Source organism: Caloenas nicobarica, chromosome 7 (genome assembly GCF_036013445.1).
Source record: "Caloenas nicobarica isolate bCalNic1 chromosome 7, bCalNic1.hap1, whole genome shotgun sequence".
Classification (NCBI taxonomy): domain Eukaryota; kingdom Metazoa; phylum Chordata; class Aves; order Columbiformes; family Columbidae; genus Caloenas; species Caloenas nicobarica.
In genome coordinates, this window is record NC_088251.1 from 27544034 (window position 1) to 27571442 (window position 27409).

The following is a 27409-nucleotide window of genomic DNA, read 5'->3' on the forward strand; positions in this document are numbered from 1 at the left end:
AGAGGAAAACAGTCATTCTGCAGCAGTCCTCATCAACTACTCACACCTATTAGAAATCCAGGTACCCAACATGACTCTAGGCTATTTCTCTCTCAAGTTGTTGGACCAAAGCTGACACGTTTAATTCCTTACTATTGACTTCAATAGAATAATAGTTATGCATCTTGCAATCTATACAAGCCATTAGTAAGGACAAAGCTGCTTGTGTTACTAATACAACTAAATAAAGTGTCCTACATCATCCTTAAGACTATACAAAGTCAAATAACAATCTCACCAAGTTGGTTGTATGTAGCTAGAAAAACTGGCGCTTTTTTCCCCATAATTTTTTATATAAGTATGTAAAGCCTGGAAATGACCAATCTTTAAGGTTTAAAATAACCTGTTGATTTACTGTTTGATTTGGCTGTTACTCAGAATTACTTGTTCAAGCACCAAGGAAGAGAACTGGGCTTTCTCTAATACATTTTACACTTCCCCAGTAGTAGATGAGCTGCCCTTAACACTTAAAATTTGAGAGAGAAGTTCCATGACCTCTTCTGCTAAAACAACATCTAGGTTACAAAAACAAAACAACCCTGCTATTAGAAGTGTTGATGCCTATCTGGGCCATTTTGACAGAACCCATATCTAGTAATCACACACACAGGCCAGCAAGCCTCAGATGCAACATCTGGTGGTCAGGCAGGAATGACTAGTTGGGCATACTAAACTTTTAATCTAGCAGAGCTACAGCTACACACTAACCATAGCCTTAGAGTTAACCTCTTAATCCTTTTCTCACATTGAATTATTTGCACAACCTTCTTCTGCTAAATATATGTTTTATTATCACACTTCACACTTAGTTTCAACACTGCATAACTGTACTTTCTGTTATCATTTACTTATTGTCTTCATATTACACATCAACCCAGGAAGGGCCATAAACTATGTATTTCACATTTAATCTATGTTTTCCATTTAATTCCTTGTGAACTTTCTAAGGGGCTGCACTCATCTCTGGGGATATGGACTGTGTCCATGTTGACACTGACGATCTTCTTAACTTCCATCACAACAACTTGAAAGTAAAGCAATATAACAAAGCACCCAATGCACAGAGTATCTGAAATGAATGAGTCTAAATAATGACTTAAATTGACAAGGTCATACATTCAGATAAACACATTCTGCTCGCAAGGTAGATTTCAAGTCCACAGCATCACTTCTGCAAGTTCCATTTCCTGAAACATATTTGTGTTCAATTAACAGGAATGTGAAGGACTCCCTGTAACAGTTCCAGCAGAATATAGAATTAACTCACCAGCAGCCTTTCTTCCTAGAACCAAGCTATTCTCCATGTCACTCTTTTTGGTGATACCAATTTAGTCACTCTGCCAGAACTAAAAGTTCAAAGACATCATACAAATTTTTGCCTGAACATTTTGTTCATTAGATAAAGCTTGTCAAAATTAGTAATTTGTTTAAGGAATGTAGTTTTCTTTTCTCAAAGGAAAAAAAAACAAAAACCAACCAACCAAAACCCCAAAGACACAACACACCAATACTACCTTCTTTTAGTAATGTGTTAAAATGTGTTTGCTTTCAAGCATTTTTCCCAACACCAATTTTGCTCACATCCACTGTCATTTTTGCCCCTGCATAAACCTAACTTAAGTGTAGTACATACTTAAAATGGTTGTGTAGGGGGCAAAACTCAAGTACCTTGTGAGTATACCATTTTGTTAAAATAAAACCAAGAAGTTTTAATGTATTTTGTTTCCTGCTTGTAAAATTTAATTAAGGTTATAGTTGGGTGATAAGCAGTTGACAGTGGGACAGAATAATGGGTGGAATAATACAGGGCACTCATGATGTTGAAAACTTTCTAGGTCACCACTTGCTATGTTGCACATCAAAACAGCATTTTTAAATTGGGGATTGTTCCTGTATCTTGTGGGTTAGGCTTAAAACCTCAGACTCTCGGGAGGGAAGGAAGGTTGCTTGGACAAGTAAAAGGGGGAGTGGTAAGACTAATTGCATTTCAAGCCGCAACTCTTCAGAAAACGATCCATTTCATTCCTCATTCCTGTGGTTTTATTATGATGATCCAAGAACATTAACAGAAACAAAGTTAGCACCCAGAGATGATTTGGCAGGTCCTTTTCTGCTTATGCCAGCTATTGTTCTAATAACAGACTAGCTGACCAGAGCCCCTGCAGGTTAAGTTGAAAAAAAATCACTGGAAGAAGAACAGAGTTAGTGGAATCTTTAATTAAATTACAGCCTTCCAGTAGTAAGAGATAGATTACAGGCCTAAAGGATTTACAGGATGTGAATGAAAGTAAATTCAGCTGGGAAAAGACAGGTGAAAAAAGGTGACTAAAAATCTACCAAGCCAGATGAGCAATACCCTAAATGCTAAATAGGGAAGCCAGTGAAACTTGGAAAGAATCCTGAATCTTAGCCATTAGACTCACATGGAAACCACTAGAGCTGTGTTTTTATTGAATCAGGGGAAGCTCTATGTAAGCATATTAAAGATGAGTCAGAGAAGCAGCTCTGAATTGAAGCTATTTCTAAATGACATGCCAAAGAAAATCATATCAAATACCACAGGCTAAACTTTGGATGAAATACAGATAAAGAATTTTGTCTCCACTTGGAATTCAGATGGTATTCAGGCTTACCCTTGTCTATTTTTTCTAATTTCTTATTAACTATTGCTATCAAACTATTAAGCTTATTAAGAACCATAAAACACCACAGATTTAAATAGCTGCTTAAACAGCTCCAATGCAGTTCATTGGGTACACACAGTCAACCTCTTCTGCCACAGAAAGCAGGTATCAGGAATTCCCCTTCCATTACTCCTGGGTTCCCTTTCTCTCTCAAAACAACAGTAGCAAACTATTCTACTAAAACAGAATGACAGCTTAGCCTTCCTAGGACAGCATTTCCTCTATATGCATGTGAGGAACTACTACACAAAGCCTAATATAGCTGATTGTGTTAAACAGGAAGCAAGGTATATCGAACCTTCATGCTGTAACTAAACAAAATAAAACTAAAATGTCTAGAATTGAGAAATACATGGCTATTGCTGAAGCAGCCTTTACCTAATCTCTAGTTAAAAAGCGCTTATGAAAAAGTTGCAAGTGACTTCAAATAGCATTGCTGTTAAGTATATATTTTTTTTACCTCCAGTGAACCATCATCAGGTTTCTCAAATGTTCATATTGAAGCTATGTCCTAATCATGGTTTCCTCAAGACTACTAGCCAGGTTATCTTTAAGGGAAAGTGGTAAGGTCACCAGGACCATATGTTAGGTGTTACCCAATCATCTGCTTTTATCACCCTATGCTTATTTTATGCTACACCTTGTAATTATTTTCTGGTATTTTCCATTACATTTCTATTCCCAAATTTTGTAAAATATTAGTCACTTCTTGTCACTGTATAAATAGAGTACCTGACCAGAATATGAATGACGCATAGGATACTTTCCACTACACCAAACAAACATCATAATGACTAAAAACCCCCAAATATGTGCAGTTTACAAATTGACCAGTTTTCTTACTAAAGACTTTAGTTACACCTCAAAATTCACAGCTAATGGAAGCTTTTGAAGACCATCTCCACATCAGCCAGAAAATTCATAAACAGGGTTTCATAATCACAGAAGTGAGTAAAAACAAAGTTCCTACACAAGACCAAACAAGCTGAGCTGATAAAGGGAACTGAAGAACAACAGAAGTCTAGTGCTTAATTTAAAAGATGACTTTTAATATAAATCTGAATACAAAAATAACCAACACACCACTAGTCATTTCAAACAAATCCTCAAGGTTCTCTCTTATCAATTCCCTGACAACTTGGCAAGCGCTTGTTTTCTCTGTTCTGCAGTCATATACTCACAGGCTTCCAAAATATTTACTATAATTAAAGTCTGTTGAACTGTTTTTGCTTTTACCCATATTCTTCCATTCATTCCCAGCACCAGCTCAAATGGATACAATTGTGACAACTCCTGAATTATTTCACATTTGGGAGCCAAAAGTCTGTAAACAAGATTTTAAAAAGTCAGAGAAAGAAGTGCTCACATTTGACAGACACTACATTATTATCAATAACTAAACTGCAGTACTGGTGTTAGAGGAGCTATTAAAGCAACATCAAAAGGTAAGATGATCAATTTGCATATGCATCCAAACAGCAACACAGTATCAGATTTTTAATTCTCCTCTCATAAAATATATGCACCTAAACGAATACAGTACTTGTGAATTTAGGGGGTTTTTTATAATTAGATTCAGCTGGTATTCTTTGATAAAACACAAATCTCATATTTACAGCAGCATAAGTAACTCCAAAGTTCACAATACATTTAAAAGCTTATGCAATGGTTCCTGGATTAGCATGTCAGCTTTAAGTGAAAATCCCACAAATTTTTATCTGTGTCCTTATTTCAATGCAATTTATTTTTCTTTAGAAGTCAGAAAATAAGGCATATTGGTGTGGAAAGACTCCTCTTGTCAGCTGTCAGTCAAATTTATATCCCACATTATTCCACTAGGCAGAATGAGGACAGTAAACATTTCCAATTTTTCAACTCCAAGGTAGTAGGTACGTACCCCAAACCCCACCCTAAATGTTTGACTTCCCCAGGTCAATGGCTTTATTTTCCTCACTGCCTTGGCACCACATCACTTTTAAAAAGGTCCCAGAACACCTTATAGAAGAGCATGTAAATCTCTTAAGGGGGAAAAATACACATTCCCTCTAGGTCAATATCCATATTCTATTCAGTAAAACTGGTATAAATGCACTAAAAACAATTAGTCTGACTACCAAATTGTTCACACCGCTCAGAGGAAATAGTTGTGCAAATCCTACCCACCATACTACTTACTTTTCTTAGTACTTACTTTCTAATCAGACCTAAGGAAACTTTAAAGAGGAAGCCATCTTGTCCAATTATTCCCATTCCACTTGATCTTCCACTGCTGTCTATACAGACCATTTCTGGTTCCATGTCTTTATTTGCTACAAGGAATTGACCATAAATAAGATCTCCCACCTAAACAAAGCAGTATCAAAAAGCAAACATATTAGAGAAGATCATATTGCACATTTATAAGAAATCCTCAGTTTTAAAGAGCCTCCCATGAGGCCAGAAAATAGTTTTTTAAAATCTATGGTAGAAAAATTGGTATAATAGGAATTTTCATGTTTTCATCTACTGTGGACAACATTCTCTAGGAACAGTTATCTTGTATTACTACTGGAATTTGAAAGATACAAAAGTACAGAATTTTATTCCATGGAGTATTCCTCTCTTTTTTTAAATACCAAACATGAACTCCTAATACTCTTAAAGTCTGTAGAAAGAGAAGTTTAATCAACCTGCTCTTGTAACCATCAGGAAAACAATAACAACAACAAAACACATTAACTTTTTTTCTTTACAGTGCACTTTTACATTCTAGTGATGGTATTTCAGTTCAATGCAGAAGCTGTGGCATGATGTGTCACAATTGTTTATAACATCATTATTAAAAAACCCTACTGTTTTCTACCAGATTCAGATGGTCTAAAAAAGCTTGTTTTAAAACTATAACTTCAGAATGCCACCCTGGATGCACATTACTCATAAATTGCATTTACCACTAGCAGTATTAAGGAAAAGTGAGAATGTAAGGAGTGAAAAAGCCTATCATCTGCCAGATATCAAACCGCACTACTTACATGTTCTCTTGAGAAACCTCAGAAAGCCCACTGCCTAACCGTGCAAAAACCTCCAAGGAGGACCACAGTGCAACCTTTGCAAATAAATCTGTACTCCTCGTTTTACGTGCAGTTTATAAGAATGTATTTCTTGCTAAGAAACACCAGTAAGATGTAACAGAAGCGCCACCATACGGCATCGCCAAAGCGTTATCTTCAGTAAACAAAAGCACTACCTGCACATTTGGCCTGTTCCTCTTCGTGGCGCCTTCAAATGCCAGGTAGGACAGGGACGCCTGCTCGCTGCCCCCGACGTCCAGCTTGAACAGGTCTCCCGCCTTGGCCGTCACTATTCCGATTACGTGGTCGCCCTTCACCGGCACATACTGCAAACGGGGGTCGCGGACACGCGGGTCAGCCACGCGCGGACAAATCGCGGGCTCCCACCCGCCCCGTCCGCGGCCTCACCCGCTTCTGCTGCGAGTCCACCCAGTAGGCGCCTCCCGCCGCCGCCGCCCCGCCGCCCGCCTGGCGGTGCCGCAGCAGCCCGCACTTGGTCACCAGCAGCCCGGCCTCGCACCGCCGCAAGCCCGGCCCGCACAGCAGCCGGCCCCGCGGCGCCGCTCCGGCGCTCAGCCGCAGCCGCTCCGCGTCCTCGTCGGGGTGAGCGGGAAGGAGCAGCACGTCCCCGGGCAGCACCACCTGCCCCACACATTCCTCCGCCGCCGCCATGGCCGCGCAGGCGCAGAACCGCCGCCGGGCGCCGCGCATGCGCGGCGCCCGGCGGCGGTTCTGCGCCTGCGCGGCCATGGCGGCGGCGCTTCAGCCAAAGCCCGAGGAGGCCTTCCCCCCCGTCCCGGGGATAACGGCGGCTCCGCCTCCGCCGCCCCGTGGAACGTGCTCGCAGAGCGCCAGCGACATCCCCCGGGCAGAGCGGTTCCCCGCTCACGCCCGCGCTGCCCACCCGTTACGCGAGAAACACGGGCGGCAGCCGCTCACCGTTAAACGCCGCTTCGGTGTGCGGTGCTACTGCGGCGCCGTCTTTCGTCCTGGGAAAGCTTCCCTCTGCAATCGTTCATTTTTTGCTGGAGAAGACAACAATGTCGTCAGTGCGGTTAAGCTTCTGAATTGATACAGACACTGAATCAACTCTATCGGCTGCAACTATTTACAAGGTTGGGTGGTTTGTTTTTTTTTTTTTTCAACGCCTGATTAAAAGTTGCCCGTGAAACAAATGGCGGGTGAAATTTGAGGTGAATGCCGGCCAAGAAGTTTGTCAATTGGGAGAAAGATATCCGTCTGCTTTAATTCTGGCAAGCACGTGGCACCACCGCTGTATTTACACAGGTGCCGCCCTTGGCCGCAACGCCCGCGCTGCCCCGGCAGGGGCTCCCCTCGCGACGCGCGTGGCCGCCGCGCGGCAGCTGGCCCCGCCCCGCTGTGCCTCCTGCCGGTCACCCAGTGCCGGCGCTGCACTCGCGAGCGGCGTTGCTTAGCAACCCCGCGCGTTCCGGGCGGCGCGCGCCCCGCCGTAGTCCCCTCACCGCGGACAAAACGCGTCGCCGTTACGGCGTCGGAGCGGGCGGAGAGGCCCCCAGAAGCCGGCGGACCGGAGACGGGCGGCCGGTAGGCGCGGGTTTGTCTCTAGGGCTCCGGGAGCTGGTATCAGGGAGCAGCAGGAGCGAGGCTGCTCTCTGAGGGAAGGATAGCCGGAGGCGCGGAGGACGGCTGCAGCAGGCCGGGTAGTTACCTCAGGAACAGTAACGCAGTTCCTGCCACAGGGAGATGTGCCAGGAGATCCGAAGAGGAGCGGGAGTGAGGAGCGTGGAGGGCCCCAACCGGTGCTTAAATGGAGGCCGGGGCGGAGGGCGTGGGCGGAGGCTCCAGGTGAAAATGGTCGGGACAATTAAGACCTACTAGCGCCCCCAAGGTTTTGACAGCCCGCCCCGGGCCCGTCACCTCAGGAGCCGGCGGGAACGCGAAGCGGGTGAGAGGTTCGGTACCCGCGGCATTTCCCGCAGGACGGTGTGCAGGGCCTGGGTCTCCGCTGCCGCCCGAGCTGCGCGGCGTTCCGGGGTCCTGCTGCTCCGCGGGCGCCGTTCCCAGCCAGGGAGCCAGGGATCCGCTGCCGGGCCAGCGCTGCGCCGGGCGCTTCCAGCCCCGTTGCCAGCTAACGGAGGGTGTTTCGGCCTTGCAGACATCGGCTTTCAGATATGTTATGTGTTTACTGGCACAGGGCCAGGAAAGTCTTGCGTGTGCACGGAGATTTGTTCCTTTCATAATTGTATAGAGTAATTGCTTCGGGCCCTGCTATCGTATACATAGCATAAAGATAGCTTTGTTAGTTCAAACTAAAAACTGTCCTTAATCATTCACAGAACTACTTTGCTGTTCTTCCAATATCTGTATAGAAGTTTTCTATGTCTTGTTGTGGTTTTGAGGTTTTTTAGTATCGTGCTGATCTAGAATTACTAGTATATTTCCAAGCAGTTTCTGAATTATACATGCCTAAATAGAAAGGGGCATTTTGAGCATTTTTTCTGCAGTGCTTGGTATAACTGGTCTATCACTGAAGCTTTTAAGAACTAAACCAACATTAAATTTGAGTAACTTTCTTACATTAATTGCCAGGTTGATAAAAAGAGTAATATCATATTCAGTATTTGATGCCTGAGGCAATAATTCTTAAAAACCCTAATTTAATTCTGACATTGATGGCTAATGTTTATCTATTTGTTGTTAGTAGATGTGAATGGAGTCTCAGTATCTGAAGAGATGCCTGGGAAGTTGTTTGAAAAAGGGACTGGCAGAGGTTGTAGAGCATCGGCCAGCAGACCCAATAGAGTATCTGGCACATTGGATTTACAATTACAAGAGAACCTTAGATGAAGAAAAAAAGGTGATCCATCTTGGGAAAAAAAATCATGACAACTTAATTCATGTTATTTAATCTCTATATATTTTTAGTTGATTCTGTATTATCTCTGAAATAGAGAATGTTGGAGAGGATTGAGCTGGAACAAGAACAGGAGGCGGCCCTGGCAGAACTTGAAACGTTAAGAAAAATGAAGGAAGAAGAGCTAATGATCCAGCAGAAACTTGAAGAACAACGTCAGGTTAATAATACTTAATAATGATAATTATAAATAGTGTATGATGCTGTGGCATCTTTCAGTACTCTGTATACTTCTAATCTCTGTATAATGATTTTGATGGAAGGTAGCATAAAACAAGTATTATCATCACACCTTTCTAAATAATAACTGAAATAATTAGTCAGCACATGGGAAGGAAAACTTACATACTATGCAGTAAAATGTTATTAAAGAATGAAAAAACCTAAAGTAAAAAGCAAGCAATTTAATACCTGTATGAGAAGTAAATTAAAATAAGTAGACTCTCTTCTGTAGTTAATTATGAACATGAGCTGCTGCAAATAAAGCTAGAAGTCATTGCAAAAATTTCTGACAGGCCTGCTAAGAGACCTGGGAGTAAGAACTGATCATGGTCTCAAGCTGCTGCAACTTAGCATCAGTAAGACAAAAAAGGTAATGAGAATGTATACACAATTATAGAGTCCTGAAAATGGTTGGAAATCAGTGAGTGAAGATTACGTGTATAAGCAGTATGGATAGCCTCATCCAATGAGGTGCCTTTTTCTTTCCTTAGCTACCTGAACATTCTGTTGGCATAAAGCGATTTGAATCCTATACTATGTGGACTTAAAATATGAGATATAAAGATAGCATCCATGTTTCTAGCCACGCTTTGTAAAAGATTCACATGAATTTGAGTGCAAAGCCCCTGTTGCTGTGGTAAGGTTGACATTATCTGACTGGATTTTTTTACATGGCTGACTTTCACAATATTAAAATCAAAAGTGTAATTTTAAATCTGTGCTGATCTTGTTAAGCCCAGTTCTAGTGTAAGATGCATTCAGTCTATTTCACTTGCACTTGTTAAGTTTGAAATTTACTAAATTGCAGACCAAAAGTTACATGCTCAAGGATTTCATGAGCCATTTAGAATAGTAAATGGAATGAAAAATATGAGATTGTGTCTAGAGGTAATTCACAGAGAATGAAATAAATTATTTCATGTAAACTAAGGCAAAGATGTTGAACAATACTCACATTAGACACATTTTTTAATCTAACTTACAATTTTGGCTGTAGTCATATACTCAGTTATGTTTTGATATGTACCAAAAAGGAATGTGAAAACTAGTGACTATAATATGGCAATGTTTGTAGTAACCACTCACAAAATGCTACAGCAAACACTGTTTTCTAGGCCTTAGTGTTGTAGAATTAGATTCTGCAATTTCTGAAGTTTTGATGCGATAGGACTTACACTCACAAAGTATTACCACTTTGTATTAGGTATTTTCAACTGGAAATTTTAAAGGTCAGTTATGAAGATGATTAATGTTAATGGCATTGCTCACCAGTCTTTTCTATAGATTTGATTCTGTGTGGATTTATCTGTGCTAGATACTATAGGAAGTATCAAAGAGCTTAATCCAAGGTGTAGGAGATAATGAATATAGACTGATAAAAACCATGAGTAATGAGACAGTACCTTAAGTGTGTTCACTAAATTCAGTTGTCTATTTCTTCTTCTTTTGGTACTAAACCCTTTCTATCCATGCAAGACTAAAACCTGTGAAAATGTTGAGTCAGATGATACTGAAGGGCTTTATATTATTCACATTGCAGTTTTATGCTTCCTTTTTTATTTTATTTAAAACTTCAATTATGAAATACGTTGTAAGCAATGGGGTGGGGAAGATGAATGTGGTTTTTTTCCCATCTAATTTTTACTTTCTTAAACTGACTGCAGGCTCAGTTGGAACAAGAACGTGAAAAGTTGGAACGGCAGAAGGAAGAAGAGGAAATGCTGTTGCAGCAGGAAGATCAAGAGGTTTAAGCCAAAGCTTAGTCAATGGTTTGAAAATACTGTTGGTTAGCTGTCTTTTCCAGATGCAAGCACTAAATATGAAACACAAGGCAGAAACCCATGGGTGTTGAACTAACACATAATTTAAAAAAAAAAGTGAAAATGGGGGAAATGTCTAAACACCTTGCTTCCAGTCTGGGTCTTATACTTGATTTTGGTCTGGTCTATTAGGTTTATTTGGTATGTGTTCAGAACAGAGCATAAATTTATTGCAAAATTTAGCAAAAGGTTAGCTTAGTTGATGTTTTCACATTCCTTGATGGTGTTTCTGAGAAAGTGTTATAACTTAAGCATATCTAATTTAAGTGTCTAGACAGTAATGTTTTACTGTGTGTCAGCATAAAGTCCGTTTGCTGTACCTGGAAAAGGAACTGTGGTCTGGAATTGGGTTGCCTCTTCATTCTGAACTCCTCCTGGTGCACAGGAATTTATATTAACAGAAGAATGCATATACAGATGACCGTGTACATATATGGTCTTTTAATGCTATTTCAGTAAAAAACATACATTGATAGTTGACATGTTTCTCTCAATAAATGCTTTAAATGTGAATATCTCTTAAATTTATATGGAACACATAGTATTTTAGAGATATTTATGTTTTTAGAGTACTCTGTTTAAATACAGACAGAGCATAATTGTAAGAAGATGACAGTATGAAAGTGACAGGAAAAATGAACGTGTAGAAATAGACATCAAAATTCCTGTTAATTAAAAAATATATATAAAAATAGCCTTAACAAGCATACAAAGACCATACTGACATACTAACACATTTGTATAGCATGCCTCTGAAGTATTTATATTAATACATAATGTTAACACATCTGAGATATTCCCTATGGATGATTATTCATTGCATGGAATACTTTTAATTGAAAACTGGTTTTCATTACCATAGGAAAATGAGGAGATGATAGTTGAACTTACAGATAGACCTGAAGTGCCTAATTTGACCACAGTTGAGGAACTAGATGAGAATGGACAGTTTGAGGTAAGTGTTTAGAAAGAACAGGGAGAATATAAATCATTGATTCCTACAGATTTGCTTTTCTGTGCCGAGATATCAAAGGTTAAAACTGTTGCAGCTAAGACTGTGCTGGTTTTCTCCTATGGTTTTAAGGAACAGTATTTTGACCATAAGCTCGAAACTGTCCTTAACCCATTCTCTGGTACAAGTTAAGCCATTCTAAAAGACTATGTGGTAGTAGCTGTCTAAATTCTCAAGTATTAAAATGCCCTTTTGTATTCAGGTATGTTATAAACTAAAGTATGAATATCCCCAGAGAGGAGGCAGCCTACCTTTGCCATATGAACAGATAGTCATATACAGTATCTACTAGATCATAAAAGATGAGTCGGTTTTGAGTGATTGAAGTTATTTATATTTTTCCCGTTGGTGCGAAGTATTTTTTTGTATGCAGAAGAATGTACTATTTTGCAGAGAGATCTGATCAAACATTTAACATAAAAGATCAGATGCTAAGGGCACACAGTACTCACTAAGGCTAGTTCTCTAAGCATATTTATGAACATACTTATGACTATTCTTAGGGTCAGGTTTTCACAGGTGTTTCTTTTGCTAAGGTAAATCAGATGAGTTCTTAATGTCTCATATAGCCTCAGTTTTCATAGTTTTCTGATAATAAAAAGTATTCTTGAGGCTTCAGGCATATTTTATGTGTTCTTAAATAAGAGAATTGCAAAACCAGAAGTGAAAATTATTAGTAAACTTGCCTGCATCTTATATGCACCATCTTCCAAGTTTTCATGCCTAAGGTTGTTTAAAGTTGGGTTACATTGGCCTTTGGTGATGTTATTTCTGGATTTACAGTAAATGTTTGTTGAATTAAACTACAAATTAAGAACAGATCAATAAAATTAAAATATATAGACTTGTACTATTGAAACTACTCTGTTCTCAGAATCATAATACTTTATCCAGAGTCACTGGATTTTATAATAAAAGTCTGGTGATAAACTTCATCATATTTCACTGAATGGAAGAATACATAATTGTATTGGTGAACACTGACTTGTCTGTCAAGTGGCTTTTTTTCCTTTTCTTTTTTCCTCTTCTTACAAAGCCCAATTAATGCTGGCAACTGATTGAATTTCTTTTTTTGTTTTCAGAGTACAACAGATCTCATTGCAGAATCGGAACAAGAAAGTCCCAACTGAACTGAAAACAGTAAATATATTTTCTACTCATTACTTGCTGATCCTGAAGTGTAATGTCTTAATTTATGTATTTTTATAGAACTGATTTACATACCCATTGTTTCAGTTTCTGTGCTTTCTGGGTGTTTGTATAAAGCCTGTTACTGCTGGCCCGTGATGCTTCCTTTTTGTTCTTAAACCACTGTAGCTAGCATGGCTGACTCAGAGGAAGAAAACTGCAATTGAAATGAAAGCAGTAAATACATTCTCTACTTATTGCCAATTGATTCTTGGAGTGTAACAATGTAATAATTATAGATATAATTAACTGGAATAGAGGCTACAATATGATAATTTGAATCAATATTAAAATAATAAAAGTTTATTGAGAAAGGATTTCCCAAGAATTTGAATGGTTTTTGATAGAAAGAAGGGATGCTCTATAGATTAGAAGATGGAGAGAGAGTTCTGCCTGTCAAACTAGATGCAGAAATCAAATCAGAAGATTTTCCAGTTTATCGGGAAGAGATGAATTGAAGTCTATGTGACTCAGTGGACAGATGTGCTAAAAGACCTTGTCTGTCCTAGAAATCATGAGGTGCTTTTTGTAACACTAGGTGTTTGCTCTTGGCTTTATAATTATCTGATATTTTGTGAGCATCAAGTGTCGGAGTATCAGTTTTGATTAGTCAAGTCTTAAAATAATCTTTCCTGGATTTGTCTTGAATTTGCAAATCAGTAAATTGTGTCTGGTTTGTCTTCACTAAAAATCATTATTAGTGCTCAAAACTTCACATCTAAAAATTTGAAGACTACTTAGCTTCATCCATATTTATCTATAAAAATAAGTTTTATAATCCTTAAAGATTCCATTAATTTTTATAAGAACAAATTTCTGTGATGCTGATATCTTGGTACAGGTTGTCAAGAATGTTCTGTGTCTATTCATTACAAACGGAAAAGACACCCACATTTAGAAATCCTGTGCTGCTTTGTTAAAACGTGCCTTTGCATCTCAGTGTCTTCTAATAATACAGGTTAGTTGGACAATTAACATTAAGTAATTGCCAATATCATAGAATGAAAATACTCTTCATTACAAATTCAAGGCATAGTTAGTGCATTCACCGCATTCTTCAGGTTTGGTATGAAAGAGATTTTTGGGATGATTTCACTTTAATTTGCTTATATTATAGCTGGTTTTAAGGGTTTTGCTGTCTTTGGCAAACTGTTAAAAATATCTATATACCAAATAGACAAAGATCTATCATGAAATAAACATTTTTCTGCTCTAAAACACTTTTTCTGTTCATGTAGCTCATACTAGGCACAATCCTATCAATTTTTTAAAAGGTAAGCACTATTGATTTCTAGTATAGTAATATCATATTTTTCCCTTAAAAATAATAAAGTACATTTATTAAATAAATCCTGTTGCCCTCTTTATTGCCATATTGTTTTTCGGATTCTATTAATTGGCATGTTGCATATGAACATCTTTGAGATGAAAAGAAAAAATGTCACTTTCCAGGTATAAATACTTTAAAATGTTCATGTAGCTTTTTCAGTAATGAAAAATGGAACTACTTTTGTGACTAGGTGGTCAGGCTCTGCTATCTGCATTTATTCTACATCTGTATAGGTTTGCAATTTCTATGACAGTCCAAAATGTTTTCTGTGGATGAATATGCCCTTACGATTGATATTCCAGTAAACCAATTTTATCACAGTTTATGATTATATTTATTAGTAACAGTTAAAACAGTCTCATTTTAAGGCCGTGTTTTAAGATACTACAGTTCTCATTATACCTATTCACACTGTATGGAGAACAGCTTCTTGTGCCAGCCTCAAAGGGATGGAGTAACTGGATAAATAGATGGAGTTTCTCTTTTGAGCCAGTATGTATAACTGAATCTTGTTATTTAGATTATTTCCAAAAATTGATAAGTAACTTGTGTCAATTTACATTTTTTGTCCGATCATATTGACTATGAAAATTTCAGCCTTCCTGCAGCCTTCATATTTAATTGGGAAATATATTCAAGTTATAAGACAGTTATTACTAGTTATTACTATTTCCAACATGTGGCTTTCATTTTCTATCTTTTCATAATATTTCTGTCTTTCTTTGATTTTGTTATATGTGTGTCCACTAGAGTGCATCCTAAATAAACACACTGGCGTCTCACTCATTTACAACCCATGAAAACTACAACTTTTGTTTGTCATTTTGTTTCAGCTTATTTTTAACTGTGACCCTTTCTTCGTGATCCTGCAGTTCATATTCCCCATTCTCTTCCTAGATAGTAATTGAATTTTTGAATGGAAACCTTTATCAGAAAATTGCTTAGCAAGCGTCAAAATAAAATGTGAGATTCCAATTTGCCTATTCCTTTGCTATTATATTATGTACAGAAGACATAAGTTGTTCAAATGTTATTTATAGGATTTCCCATTTTTTCAGGATTTGGTGTGCACAGACCTAATGCATTAGTCGTCTTGTACAGCTTTATAAGAATTCTGATGTTGGATGTGGGACCAGAGGGTAAACGGTTCTTGGCTCAGTGCAAAGCAGCCTGTAGGTAACTTGGAAATGTAGTTCAAAACAAAGATGACTTTCGTTTGGGTGTCTAAGCCTGGAGAGGAATTGGGGCATCTTAAAATCATTTTTGCCTTCTCTTTCTGAACTGTCACCTTCTTTGAAGCATAGCAAGCTAGACCATGGAACAGTAAGAGAACAGAGAAGATGTTATTTTATTTTTACTGCACGTGATGTGATTCCAGAAGTGTTAATACAGTTTAACCTCTGCATAAAATTTAAGGTTGTATATTGAAAAAAAATGCAATTACCTAATGGAACTTAAGCTACATCTTGCATTCCCTTTGAATACATTTTTGTGGAATGAAGAAGATGGAATTCAGAAGCAGGTGATGGAAATTGTTGCTGAAAGTACTGATGCTAAGTACTGACAGAGGATATATGAAATTGTCTTTTTTCCTTTCTTCAGAATAGATGCAGACTTATTTAGGCTGCTATCAGACCCCATGTACAGATCGTCCAAAGAATGTGCTGATAGTAACGTGCCCATTCACAGCTGTTCTCATTCCAGTGATACTGAAGCACAAGGATGAAAACAGATATGAAGCCCAGAATAGGACAAAATAAATCAGATTAACTATCAGTCTGCTCACAAAGATGGAAACTCAGCTCTGCAATGTGAGAAGCTTTTCTCCTAGAAGGAGATACACGTTGCAGCAAGTATATTTTAATGTTCTCTTTTAACAGAATAGGCTTTATTAAGTCTGCAGTCCCCTGTCTTATGATGGATGATATTCTTTTGTAGTCTAAAGGAACTAACTTATCTTTTTGTAAGCAAAAGTAAAGTAATTTGCTAATGATAATGAGAGTTGGATTAATTAGTATGGTTTAAATGTAAAATTGAATTATTCTGAACTTTGCTAATACAGTTTACTCATATATGAAGTCAGCTATTAATTTCTTTACTTATGTGAAGTTTTTCCTGTGCTGAAGTATAGATAAAGAACAGCGGTGTCTATTGACTACAGCTAGAAAAGAGTCTAATCCTGTTATTTGCTGACAAGGACGGATCTATGTTTTAAGATATCTTACCAGTACACTTGTTTGATTTTTTTTTTTTACTTGTGTTTGTTTTCTGGTATCACCGTTATAAATCCCCTTGCAGTCTTTGTGCTTTAAACTTGTGTCTTTGTTTCAATTCATATGATGGAAGAATCTATTCTATTATAAACATTTATAAACATTTATATAGGTATTATTGGGCTAATAGTAGTGGAAGAAAGGCGAGGTAGAGGAACATGTCATTTAATCAAGCTGTCACAGTATAGCAAGCTTTTTAAGCAGCAGAAGATGGATTCACAGCATTTGAGAGCTCTCACATGTATATCCAACTTAAATGCTGTGGGTCTTCCCTGTTAACCTGCACTTTGTAGAATCATTATCATCTACCAAAATCAGTGTTTAACGTCAGTCAGAGATCAGAATTGTTGTCATTTATGTGATGTTTTATTTGAAATAAGTTACTCTAAAGGATGTGTCATGAGAAATTATGTTCACTAGGGCCTGTGTGGAGATGTTGAGTGCTTCCATTTTATCTTTAGTTGTAGGGCACCCGAAACCAATGGCCATTTTGAAAAAAAATTGAGACGACTATTTCCTTAGGTTAGTCCTTGAACTATATGGACATGAGTTAATTGAGGGGAAGGTAAAAAAAAGTGATTATGTTAAACCATTTTATTATTAATACCGAACATGTTTGCATTATCACCTGAAAGTAAATCTACTGGCAAATGGTAAAGTAATATAATAACTAGAGAAGGTTGCCATTTGTTTCTTGTTGGTTAATCTTTTTTTGAGTTGTTATCTATTGCAAAGGTTGTATTGATATCTCTACTGACACAGAAATACATACTTCACTAAAAATCGAGACTCTTCCCCATCACTTTACATCTGACATAATTTAAAATTTCATTGTACTTTAACTGATGATGTGAAGATTGAGTTTGACTTAGAAAAAAACCCCCAATATTTAGGAATATCATACCAAAGTTACCTGAATAATCTTACCCTCTCTAGGGAGTATTTAGAAGGCTTAGGAATCTTTTAATAAACTCTCCAAGGAGATTTTCTGACTTTCTGCATGTAGTCATTTATGGATCTTAACAGAAGTTGCTATTATAAAGGATTTTTTTTTTTCCATAATCTTGGGAAAGTGTGAAAAATATGTGATTTTAGTTTGATGCAAGAATCAATTTGTGTTCAACAAATTGTATTCTGGGCAAAATAAATTATTTTACTCAGTGATTGCATTATAATTTAGACCTAGCCTAGTGGATTCCAGATAAAGAAATTAGCTTTTTCTGGAGGAGGAGGAGGAAGTATGTCTGAACTTGATCAGTATATTGGTTAGTCCATTTTTCTTAATGAACCGAATCATATTGTCAGCTCTATAATGGAGCTGATTGTTATTGTGGTTTTGTTTCAAAGAGAGTTGAAGCAAAACTTGTTGGGGTTTTTTTGGTACACGGAGGAAGTAGTCTTCCAAGGATCTCAATTTTGTTCTCATCAAAGTTGCTGAAAAAGCTGTCGTTGAAATCATAAGAGGAGTGAGGTCCTTACTAACATGAGTTCCACCTCTAAGAAGTCATCTCCTATTAATATTAAAACATGAGAGAATTGATCCACACAAACTACATGTAGGGAAAAATACTGCAGAAGAAGTCAGAGATTAATTGTTGTGGGAAGGGTGGGAGAGAGGAAACATTCAGATAATAAATTATTCCCATTGCAGCAAAGGGGCACTGCAGCTCCTCTTTGCTCAGTTTCAAGTCACATTCCTGGGAGTGTGTTGGGCTTCTCCAATCATGCTGTTTCATTTCTACTCCACCTCCTGAATATACTTTCTTCCAGAAATTACTGGCTGCATGCAGACACACCTGTATTTGGTTCATTATTATCTTAAGCAACTGTGGTTTTGCCACTGATGTGTTTAATAGATAAGTTTAAAAAATGCTATTTATTTAGCTGATAATTGTAACCCTGGAAACAGGATCTCTTGTTTGTTTCATTGTAAACATAGCTGCACTGAAAAGTTACCCTTAGGCACCGACAGCTGAAAATTTCTGGGGCCAAGACTGCTGTGAAGTTCTGAGACAGCTGTTCTTCTGCATTTTTTCAGTGGGTATATGTATCTGTCTGTCGTGGTGCCAGTTTTGATACTAATTTTCAGAAGCAGAAAATGTGATCTTCTTTCACTTCACTGCCAATACCTTCTAATATGTACAGGTCTAATGCTTTTTCTATTAAGAGCTGATAGAAATACAGATTTTGGTTATGGCAGGTCTGTTCTGTTTTCTGGTTGACTTCTTAGCTAACTGTTGGGAGGCCAAAGGCAACACTGGTGTTTACTTACAAGCAACGTGGATTGTGGACATAAGTAAGGAGCAGTAGCAGAAACCTGGTAAAGCTAGATGGGAAACAATCCTCTGCATAGGCAACAGAATCAATGATTGGCACGAATTTAGGAAATTGCGGCACTCCTTAAATCCATTAGTGGAAAAAGCTGCAACAGGGGAAGAGAACCAAGGGATGAGAAAATATTGGAGTGGAAGAAAAAAGAGATATACTGTAAGAGTGCGCATGTGCTCTTGCACGTGTTTGGCTATGAGATACTACCCATGGGTACCCTATGTAGGGTAGGGTTTAGAATGGTAAAGAGAATAGTTGGTAGTTCTGTCCTCCTTCCCTGTCTAGTAGAGCTGGAGGCTTTAGTTTCCCTTTAGAGGACTAAAACTGGGTCTGCTTCCTTGAGAAGGTCTAGTGTTGCTGGTCCATTTCCTGGAGTACTGTGATTTTTGTGATGAGCATAACTTGAATACTCTGCATTGCAGAAGTGAAAAAATTGTCAATCTTAATCCTTAAGAACCACATTTTGAATTTTACAGTCTTAATTCACATTGCAAACACCGATACCAGAACATATTCAGGAGGTTTGTTCGTTTGTTTTAGTCCTTTTTGCATGTTTCAGTAAAACAGGTAAGGTGTGACATTGTTAGTCCTGACATTTCTTTTTGCTGAAAGCATTCTTGTTGGTAAGGCTCAAAATTAGATTATTGCACCTCACAAGTCCCACTTAAGTTCTTAGCTATACCTAGTGCTGTTTGGCAGAAGGGTACAAGTTTGCCCTCACAGAAAAGACAAAATGTTACACATCTACTTCCAGCAGAAGCACCTGTGTTGGTTTAGCATTCTTTGGTGGTTCTTCTGTGTTTTCCAATAGGCGGAGAGTAGGCTGTCAGTCACAAAGAACATGGGGAACAAGAAATGGCAAGGTGTGTATGTCTTTATTAGTAATCACTCTGGAAGCATTATTAAAAGATTATCTTTTTTATATTTTTAAGCTTCAATAATCCTGCATGTGACTTTTGAAAAAATTGCTTTTTAAAACAATATTACTTGTATTTCACTCTCATGATAAGCATTCTGTTGCAAAAACTATGGCATAGATTACGACTCAGTTGTGCACTTAGCCCAGTATATATGAAAGTTTATAACAATAATTGTAACAAGCTCCATGATACTATCTTGAAAGTTTAGAGCCTAATTATTCTAAGCACCTTCAACTCATCCGTCTCATTTCAAGGTATCATCACGTTTAGGTGCTTTCAAGCATCCTGTGATGTCAAAATACTTGTTTTAGAGATGGAGAAAGTAATAGGAAAAATACCTTATGCTGTACAAAAAGTATGTGAACAAAGATATGTACTTATGCATATGAAAAAAATGTTTGCAGAGACATCTTAACACTTAAGGGACACTTGTTCCTTTCTAATTGGTTATTAATCAATTATTAGCCTAATAATTTTAATAATTTTTGGAAAATAAAGCCAAAACAAAGATGGTGGGGGTGGGGGAGCATGGTATATCTTTCACAGCGCATCCTGTGAGGTTTTGCTGATATTCCCCAGCGTTTCCTCTGAACACAAAGTTCCAAAACTAATTCAAAAAATTTTAAGGCAGAATTTCTGGAATGCTATTTAAAATGTTGCTAGCACACAGTAATAGATGTTGGAGTCTTATTTGCCTTAAGAAACCAAATTTATTTATTTACAAATCTGAAAAAATCTTGAGACTTTAGATTGTTTCAGGGCAAAGGACTTGAAAAAAAATGGCACAATGAAACTGAGATTTCAACTATGTCTATAAGCCTGAAGACCTTTTGATGAGATTGAAATTTTCTATTCCACATTGCACTGATGAATGGGAATCTGAAGGAATGTTTGTGTGCTCTGGTTCTTGTATGAATTTTTGTCTAGTACCATTTGTATCCCTGTGTCGGTTGATGCTACATACTCTTCATCCATTATTTGATGTCCCCTGCTTAGACAGATATGCAAGAGTATTTTTGGCTGTATTTTATTTCAGACTTGTTTATCTGAAACTGCTAAATGACTAGTAGCAGTGAAATCTTTCAGACATAGGTGGAAGATAATGATGTTTGCTGTTTGCTGATATGTTTACCCAGGTGAAGTATGTGAAATTGCTACTTGAATGGCCACCTTCCCTGGCTCAACCAACTGTGGTAACAAGGTCAGGTTGGGGGATTTCTGAAAGATGTGACCAATCAGATTATTTAGTTAGAAGTTTCCTGCAGACCTCAGAGTACCGGTAGTGTATTTTAGCTCTGTAACAATGATGGTGAGAACGTTTCTGAAAAAGCTGTGAATAACCCATGGGTAGGAATCATAGCTAAAAAGTTGCTGGATGTATGTTGTATGTTCTTCTCCAGGTAGCCATACAGGCCTAATTCTGGAGCTCACAGCTTCAAGCAGTCATTTTCAGTCACACAAAATTAATGAAAATTTTTGCTATGCATTATTTTGTAGATTAGTACTCCGTAAGTGGATGCATTTGCCTGTATCAAGCAGTTCAAGCATGTAAATATTTTCACTGTGAGCATAAAAGAGGTATATCTGCAAATATTGGTTATTGTTTCACATATACTGTGCATACAGGGTAGACTTATATGAAGGTTTTTGATCACTAAATGTTTCAGAAAAGTAATTACAGTCCTATACCGCATGAAAGAAAACTCTTCTTGCATTACATATCTAGAAAAAGTCAAAAGCGTCTGAATTTAACCTATTGTTCCTCGTCAGGAAGCCAAAATTTACAAATCCCACAACTGCTTTTGCAGATAGCTTTCTGAAACCTAACTTCATGTACTAGAGTCAATATTTGTTTCAAAATACAAAGACCACCTGTACTGTAAACATCTATGAAACACTGCAGCAAAAACTCTTGGGTAATGGCTGTTTAAATGCATCAGTCTGCTTCCTAAGGCACTGGGGAAATCCTGATTGTTTACATATGTACACTAATAATGTCACAAGACACATGAAAGCAGAGCACAGTATAGATCCCAAGCTGCTGGAAAGCAGCTGAAGTTCCCTAGCCAAATTGTTTTTGAGATATAGATCTATGGCTGTAATGGGGTTTAGTTTGGACAGGTGATCAGACCTGTTATTAGCAGCAAGGAGTCGTAACTATTCCTCCAGAAAGGAACTGTGGCTGTGTGCATATCTGATGTGTGGTCACACCCCACGCAATGAAATTAAGGGTTGTACTTTGTTACATGTCAGATGACAGTCTTTCCCTAGCCAAACAACTGACCACAGCAACTGGAAAAAACATCCAGGAAGAATATGTAGATGGCTTTCTGTAAGGTTAAGGGGAGACTGTTTGTAATTGAAGACTTTTCCATTCCTGTCCAAGGTGTAACTTTAAAAATTAATGGGTTAATTTATTAAATTTTGCATAATAGCTTATGAGCAAAATGCTAAACGGGTAAGTTATACACTTTTACATTTGCAAACTGAAAAAAATGTTTTGCTGTGTGAGGCGAAGATGGAATAGGGTCCATTCTTTCTCATCTACCTCCTCATCATTTCTGGAGGACCCAGAGAATTTATGACTCTGTTGTAATAGGGCTCCATGCAAGGACGTAACACAAACAAATGCTTGCACATTGCCCTTCAGAGCTTATAACGTAAACAGGAAAAACTGCCAAATACTAAAGGCAGAACTAATTATATACCAGTATGGTTTAATGTTGTTTAAATAAAGCAGTAAGAACCAAACAGTGTAAGGGAAGACTTTAACTAATCTTGCTATTTTTCCATCATTTCTGGTATAACAATGCTAATTTATGAAGACCGATTAGAAAACAGAGACTTTTTGTTATTTGTCATTATTATGCAGGAAACAGAGGTGTCTATCATGAGGTGTTAAAAATGCCTATGTTTGTAAATAGGTGTTTAGTTTACAGAGCCTTGAGGAATGATCTCAGGTTGGAGACATAAACAACTAGGACTTTTTAAGTGAATAAACAGAAAATTAAGTTGTATTCAATTCTGCCTGGTGTCCCAGTTCTGAGGAAATAATGCTCCCAGTGAAATCAGTACCAAGACTACAGATGACTTTAACAAAAGCAGAATTTAACTCCCAAAGTAGCTTTAATTTTTTCCTAAGGAGCAAATCAAAGTTGCTACTTCATGTATAAGGCCCTGGCACGTTACTTCATGACATGGCCATAAGCAACCTGTTCAAGTTGGTCTTGCTTTGAGCAGAGGGTTGGATTAGAGACCGTCCATCCTCAAACATTCTATGATTCAGTGATGTGTCAGAACAGAGAATTTGAGGTCAAACAGATGCAAAGAGGACAAGCACATGGGAGAGGAGCAAAATTAATTCTTTTCTTTGATGTTAGTAATGGAAGAACCTGGAAAGATTTATTAGGGAGTAGAAGGGATGGCAGATGGGAGACACAGCAGAGGATCTCTCTAAAGCTGAAGTACTTGTGGAATTAGTTACACAGAATGCACATCAAGAAATTCAGTGAATTGAATTGGTATTCACTCAAAAAATTATAAGAAAACTCAAGAATGAAGAGCTGAATTGCTAATGGTAGTGTGGAGGGTTCACAGGAGGTCCCATACTGCAGAGAAGGAGAAAGGTGACACGAAGGAATAAATGCTGGCTGACAAACACCCATCTCAGAATATGTACTACCTCTTTTCCTTCTACAATCACAACTGTTTTTTCTGTCCCACAGTATTTATTTTACCCTGAGTGTTTATGGGCCAGTGAAATTCTACACCTGTACATCTGAGAGGCCTTGAGCCACTCTCGTTTTCAGGTAATAACAGATAGAGGTGAGAGTTCTGAAGCAGGTGAGAGTTCTGTGTTCCTGATGTTCAAGCTCTATTGCTCTAACTAGGCTTGTCATTCTTCATGCAGAAGACATAAACCCAGCTAAACAAATCCTCCTTATGTTAACAAACAAAACAAAACATCCACCTCAAACCTCCAAACTAAAATGTACAGGCTTAATCAAGTCTTTTCACCAACAAACCAAATAGCCTTCAAAGACATCGCTGTGAAAAAAGATGAACTGCAGTAATTTCTTGAAAACGCACTGTTTGTGTTGTATGAACTACTCCTAGTAAATAGCACAAATGAAACTAGTATTAAAGTGGTTTTCATAAACACCTGGAAAACCATTTTATTTCCACAGGCATCAATTAGAAGTAAAATCCTGGCATGATTTTGTAAAGTTAGAATAAAATACCAATATAAGAAACATAAACTGTTAGCCCGTTAAACAGTTAAGATTAGTAAAATAAAGTCTTATCTGATTATAAAGTTGAGAGAACAAAACAGAAGTATTTAGGAAAAAGCTTTTCTATGTGTTATTTGTGTACATTAAGTATTTCTGTATATTGTTAAGGTGTGTTTGGGTCCTTTAATGATAATGGAATAGCAGTTTAAAGTTACTGTGAAGTGTGTGCTCTCTACAAATCAAATCATTGTCCTTTGCATTTGAAAGTTGTGGAGAGAGAGACAAATGACATAGCTTAAGCATGGTTTTCCCATGACTGCTTTTAGTCATGTAGAAGTTCCTCAGAGTTCTTGATACAATTTTCTCCTCACTCAAAAGAAGTCACTTGAAAGTTACCACGGTGATGAAACAGTATGAGTGAATGAGTCTAAACCTGTACTGCTTCCAGTGAAAATATGATTCTTCTGCAGCTGAAGTGAGGATGCTCAGGTCTTAAGGGTACCTACTTTCTTCCTTCCCCTTCTGTTGTTATAGTTTTATCTGTAAGCTATTAACTCAAACTCATTTTCTCATTTCTATAGACATCAGTTATCCATGTAGGCTCCATTCTCAGTAGTTTCTAACATGAATGGGACATCAGTAGAGACAGGAGTAACTAAAAAGTAAAAAAAAAAAAAAAAAGGGAGGGGGGAAATGTGTTTTAACCAAAAGGATATAATGAAGACAAAATGAGGGAAGGGCAGTAGAGGAGAAAAGCAGTTAAGTGTAGGAAAGAAGAAGGTGAGCAAGTAAAGTGATCTAAAGAAAATATGTCATTAGAGGTCTAGGGTCAAGACAATTTATCAGTCATATCTGTCTAGAGAATCAACAGCATCAATAGCAATCATTCATAAAATTCTTTTCTCAGTTAACTCTTGTTCACTTTATTTTCAGGTCTTTCTCAAGGCTGCAGTAAAACTCTGCCTCTGGCAGCTGTTAAGTGTTATATGAACTAGAAGGGGAGTAGTTTTTCAGAACTATGAGTAAAAGTAACAAAACCATGGGATGGTGCCAAATATAAAGACTCTTACAGTTAATAGAAAGATTCACATTGCTATTGTGGTGGTTGGGATTGACATTGTAGTCAATATGAATAAATACTTACAGCAATACAGAAGGACAGTGTTATTTTTACTTCACAATTTCCCCATCTTTAGCCTTATTTTGAAGCACGGGTGTCTTACTGATTGAGAGGATTTTGCCATTAGGTATCTTCTGAGTAAAGGTCATAGAATATAGTCAAAAGATACTTAATACAATGATGAGCAGTGTAGGAATTATAAAGAGATTTTCAGAGGAACTGATTTTCTTAGGGCTCAGTCCCACAAAGCTGTTGAGTGTGGCAGTAAAGTTTACAGAAAATTTGAAAGCCTGTAACATTGGCTGATAAGTCATTACCAATAAAATGGAATAGGGAAAAATGCTGATATAAATCACTATTTTACTATTGTCTACTATCTTTTTTTTTTTGGTGTAGACAAAAGATCTGTGCCAAAAATACAACATTTTTACAAATATTTAACAAGTCAAATTCCCTGGGAACAGAAGCCAAATTAAACATTACCTAACTCTACTGTGGTTTAAGAGTTGGTCACAGATGTCCTAGAAGAGAACATGCTAAGATGCTTCATGGCCATAAAGCAAATGTGTTGCTCTTAATAGTAAAATCACATCTGGAAGCAGTTCAAACTGGAGGTTTTATGCAAGTTATGTGAAATGCAGCTGTGCAGCATTTCTACGATACTATTAGAAGACAGACTATTTTAATGAAGGTGACCCTCCAAAGGTCTCAAGGACCAATGCAGTTAAGTAGCCAGAAGTGAGCCCAAAAAAGAGGAACTGTAAAAGCAAAATAAACAAAAAAAAATGGGCCTGAAGACTCATTACTCATGTACATCAAACTACTTGCACTCTTCAGGATTTTGAAAGCTCGTGGGTTTTTTATTTTTGTATGGGATAAGAGCATTATGAGAGAGGCCTGTAACTGCATTCTGCTGAAGTGTTACCTTAGAAAAAAAAAGAATACTGATTCCTGAACTACAATTTCTGTCCTTTAGTGGCCTTGAGAACCAGGAAAAAGCACTACCAGAAGCAAGAGAGGGTGGAACTCACAGACTGACAATATTCTATCGTATGTGCTTTTGCTGGAGGATTGCTTGTAGAATTAGAATGAAAACTCTCACGTGTAGAAAACCAGTTTTTGTCAGAGGTGTTTCATCCATTCCCATTATGTCTTTCTGTGTGTCCGTAGAGAAAAAAAAACTAACAAACATTTGCATTTAAGAATGAATGCTTATCACTGGTGTATTTTACTTTAAAAGTTAATATAATTTTTGCATGTTACCCATTAACTAGCATTAATATAATTAGTTACCCTTTGGTTTTCTATTTTTTTACAAATTCCATTTTTCTACAGTGTTAATGGGTAATTTATTCATGCTTGGATAGAATCTTCATGTCAATAGGGTGATGACAATTTACTCTAGAGAAAGCTATGCATCATAATGTGTATCTGATGTGTGAATTCTATATTTTTAAGTGCAACCAGTGCTTTTCATTCCATGAAATGAATTCTGTACGACACAAAACCAAAAGAATGTCTTTGAAATGAATGATTCCGTTTCAGTGATAATTAGAGAGGGGCCAATGCTACTGTAGATTACTGGTGAACATTCACAGGCATTGGTTATTGTTTTCAGGAATGTAGGCAGAAAGTGAAAATTCTAATGAATTCTTACATAAATTTGTAGCAATGCAGAAATTTGAATCCAAGCGGCAACATAAAGTGATCTTTTAAAATAATACTCACCAAGGGTTTGAAGTACACTAAGTCGGTTTTTAAACTGAAGAGTGATGATTTCATTGCTGTCAAAATTGCAAGGGCTGTGGAACAAGCAGCATCTTACTCATTCCAATCCAAGTATCAGGTACTTTACTGTAACATCTAAACGAATGATTAAGAGAGCATGATTCAGTGATCACTGAAGTAAAGGGACATTTTTATTTTGATACACAAATGATTTGGTCTGAGATTGAGACAATAATGGTTTTTGTAAAGAAATTATGAATAATTACACTTTTTATAACGACACAGTAGTGCTGGGCATTTATGGATCTGCCCTATGGGTATGTTGGCTTGTTTTTTTTGTATTCTAACCCAATGGCACAAATACCCACAAAATGCCATCCGTCTTCATACCTGTCATACCAGCAGCATATTCCAGACATGAACCATCTGACTGTAGAAGAAATTTTTGGTAGCAGAACTGAGCACTGAGTACTCAGATGTGGCAGTTAGTGTGTTTCTAAGGGTTATGGAATATGAGAATATAATACAAAAAGAGAAGCTGGATCTAAATTAATAGAAGAGAGGACA

General features: G+C 37.6%; 2 protein-coding genes across 4 annotated transcripts; one reads left to right on the forward strand and one right to left on the reverse strand.

Moving 5' to 3' along the window:
* Nucleotides 1-3128: 3128 nt before the first annotated feature.
* On the reverse strand, nt 3129-6445 carry EXOSC3 (exosome component 3). Its single transcript, XM_065638886.1, has 4 exons — nt 6182-6445; nt 5950-6099; nt 4915-5066; nt 3129-4047 (listed from the first exon to the last, which is right to left on the reverse strand). Exons 1-4 carry the CDS (start codon nt 6443-6445, stop codon nt 3846-3848), a joined length of 768 nt encoding a protein of 255 aa, XP_065494958.1. The 3' UTR covers nt 3129-3845.
* Nucleotides 6446-6528: 83 nt separating this feature from the next.
* Nucleotides 6529-14163, forward strand: DYDC1 (DPY30 domain containing 1). 3 transcript variants are annotated; one of them, XM_065638885.1, is made up of 6 exons: nt 6529-6888; nt 8457-8612; nt 8707-8829; nt 10556-10636; nt 11574-11666; nt 12806-14163. In XM_065638885.1, exons 2-6 carry the CDS (start codon nt 8466-8468, stop codon nt 12851-12853), a joined length of 492 nt encoding a protein of 163 aa, XP_065494957.1. In that variant the 5' UTR covers nt 6529-6888; nt 8457-8465; the 3' UTR covers nt 12854-14163. The 3 variants fall into 3 exon arrangements, with proteins under 3 accessions (XP_065494957.1, XP_065494955.1, XP_065494956.1); XM_065638883.1 differs by having other exon boundaries at nt 8460-8612; XM_065638884.1 differs by lacking the exon at nt 6529-6888 and adding an exon at nt 7267-7339 and having other exon boundaries at nt 8460-8612.
* The last annotated feature ends 13246 nt before the right edge of the window (nt 14164-27409 follow it).

Coding starts and splice junctions, on each gene's coding strand:
- EXOSC3 (XM_065638886.1), bottom strand. CDS start 6,445: ATGGCGGCGGCGGAGGAATGTGTGGGGCAGGTGGTGCTGCCCGGGGAC. Junction 6,100..6,181: donor TGGACTCGCAGCAGAAGCGG/GTGAGGCCGCGG, acceptor CCCCGTTTGCAG/TATGTGCCGGTGAAGGGCGA. Junction 4,048..4,914: donor TCCTTAGGTCTGATTAGAAA/GTAAGTACTAAG, acceptor TCTTGTTTACAG/ACTTTTGGCTCCCAAATGTG.
- DYDC1 (XM_065638885.1), top strand. CDS start 8,466: ATGGAGTCTCAGTATCTGAAGAGATGCCTGGGAAGTTGTTTGAAAAAG. Junction 8,613..8,706: donor CCTTAGATGAAGAAAAAAAG/GTGATCCATCTT, acceptor TCTCTGAAATAG/AGAATGTTGGAGAGGATTGA. Junction 11,667..12,805: donor ATGAGAATGGACAGTTTGAG/GTAAGTGTTTAG, acceptor TTTTGTTTTCAG/AGTACAACAGATCTCATTGC.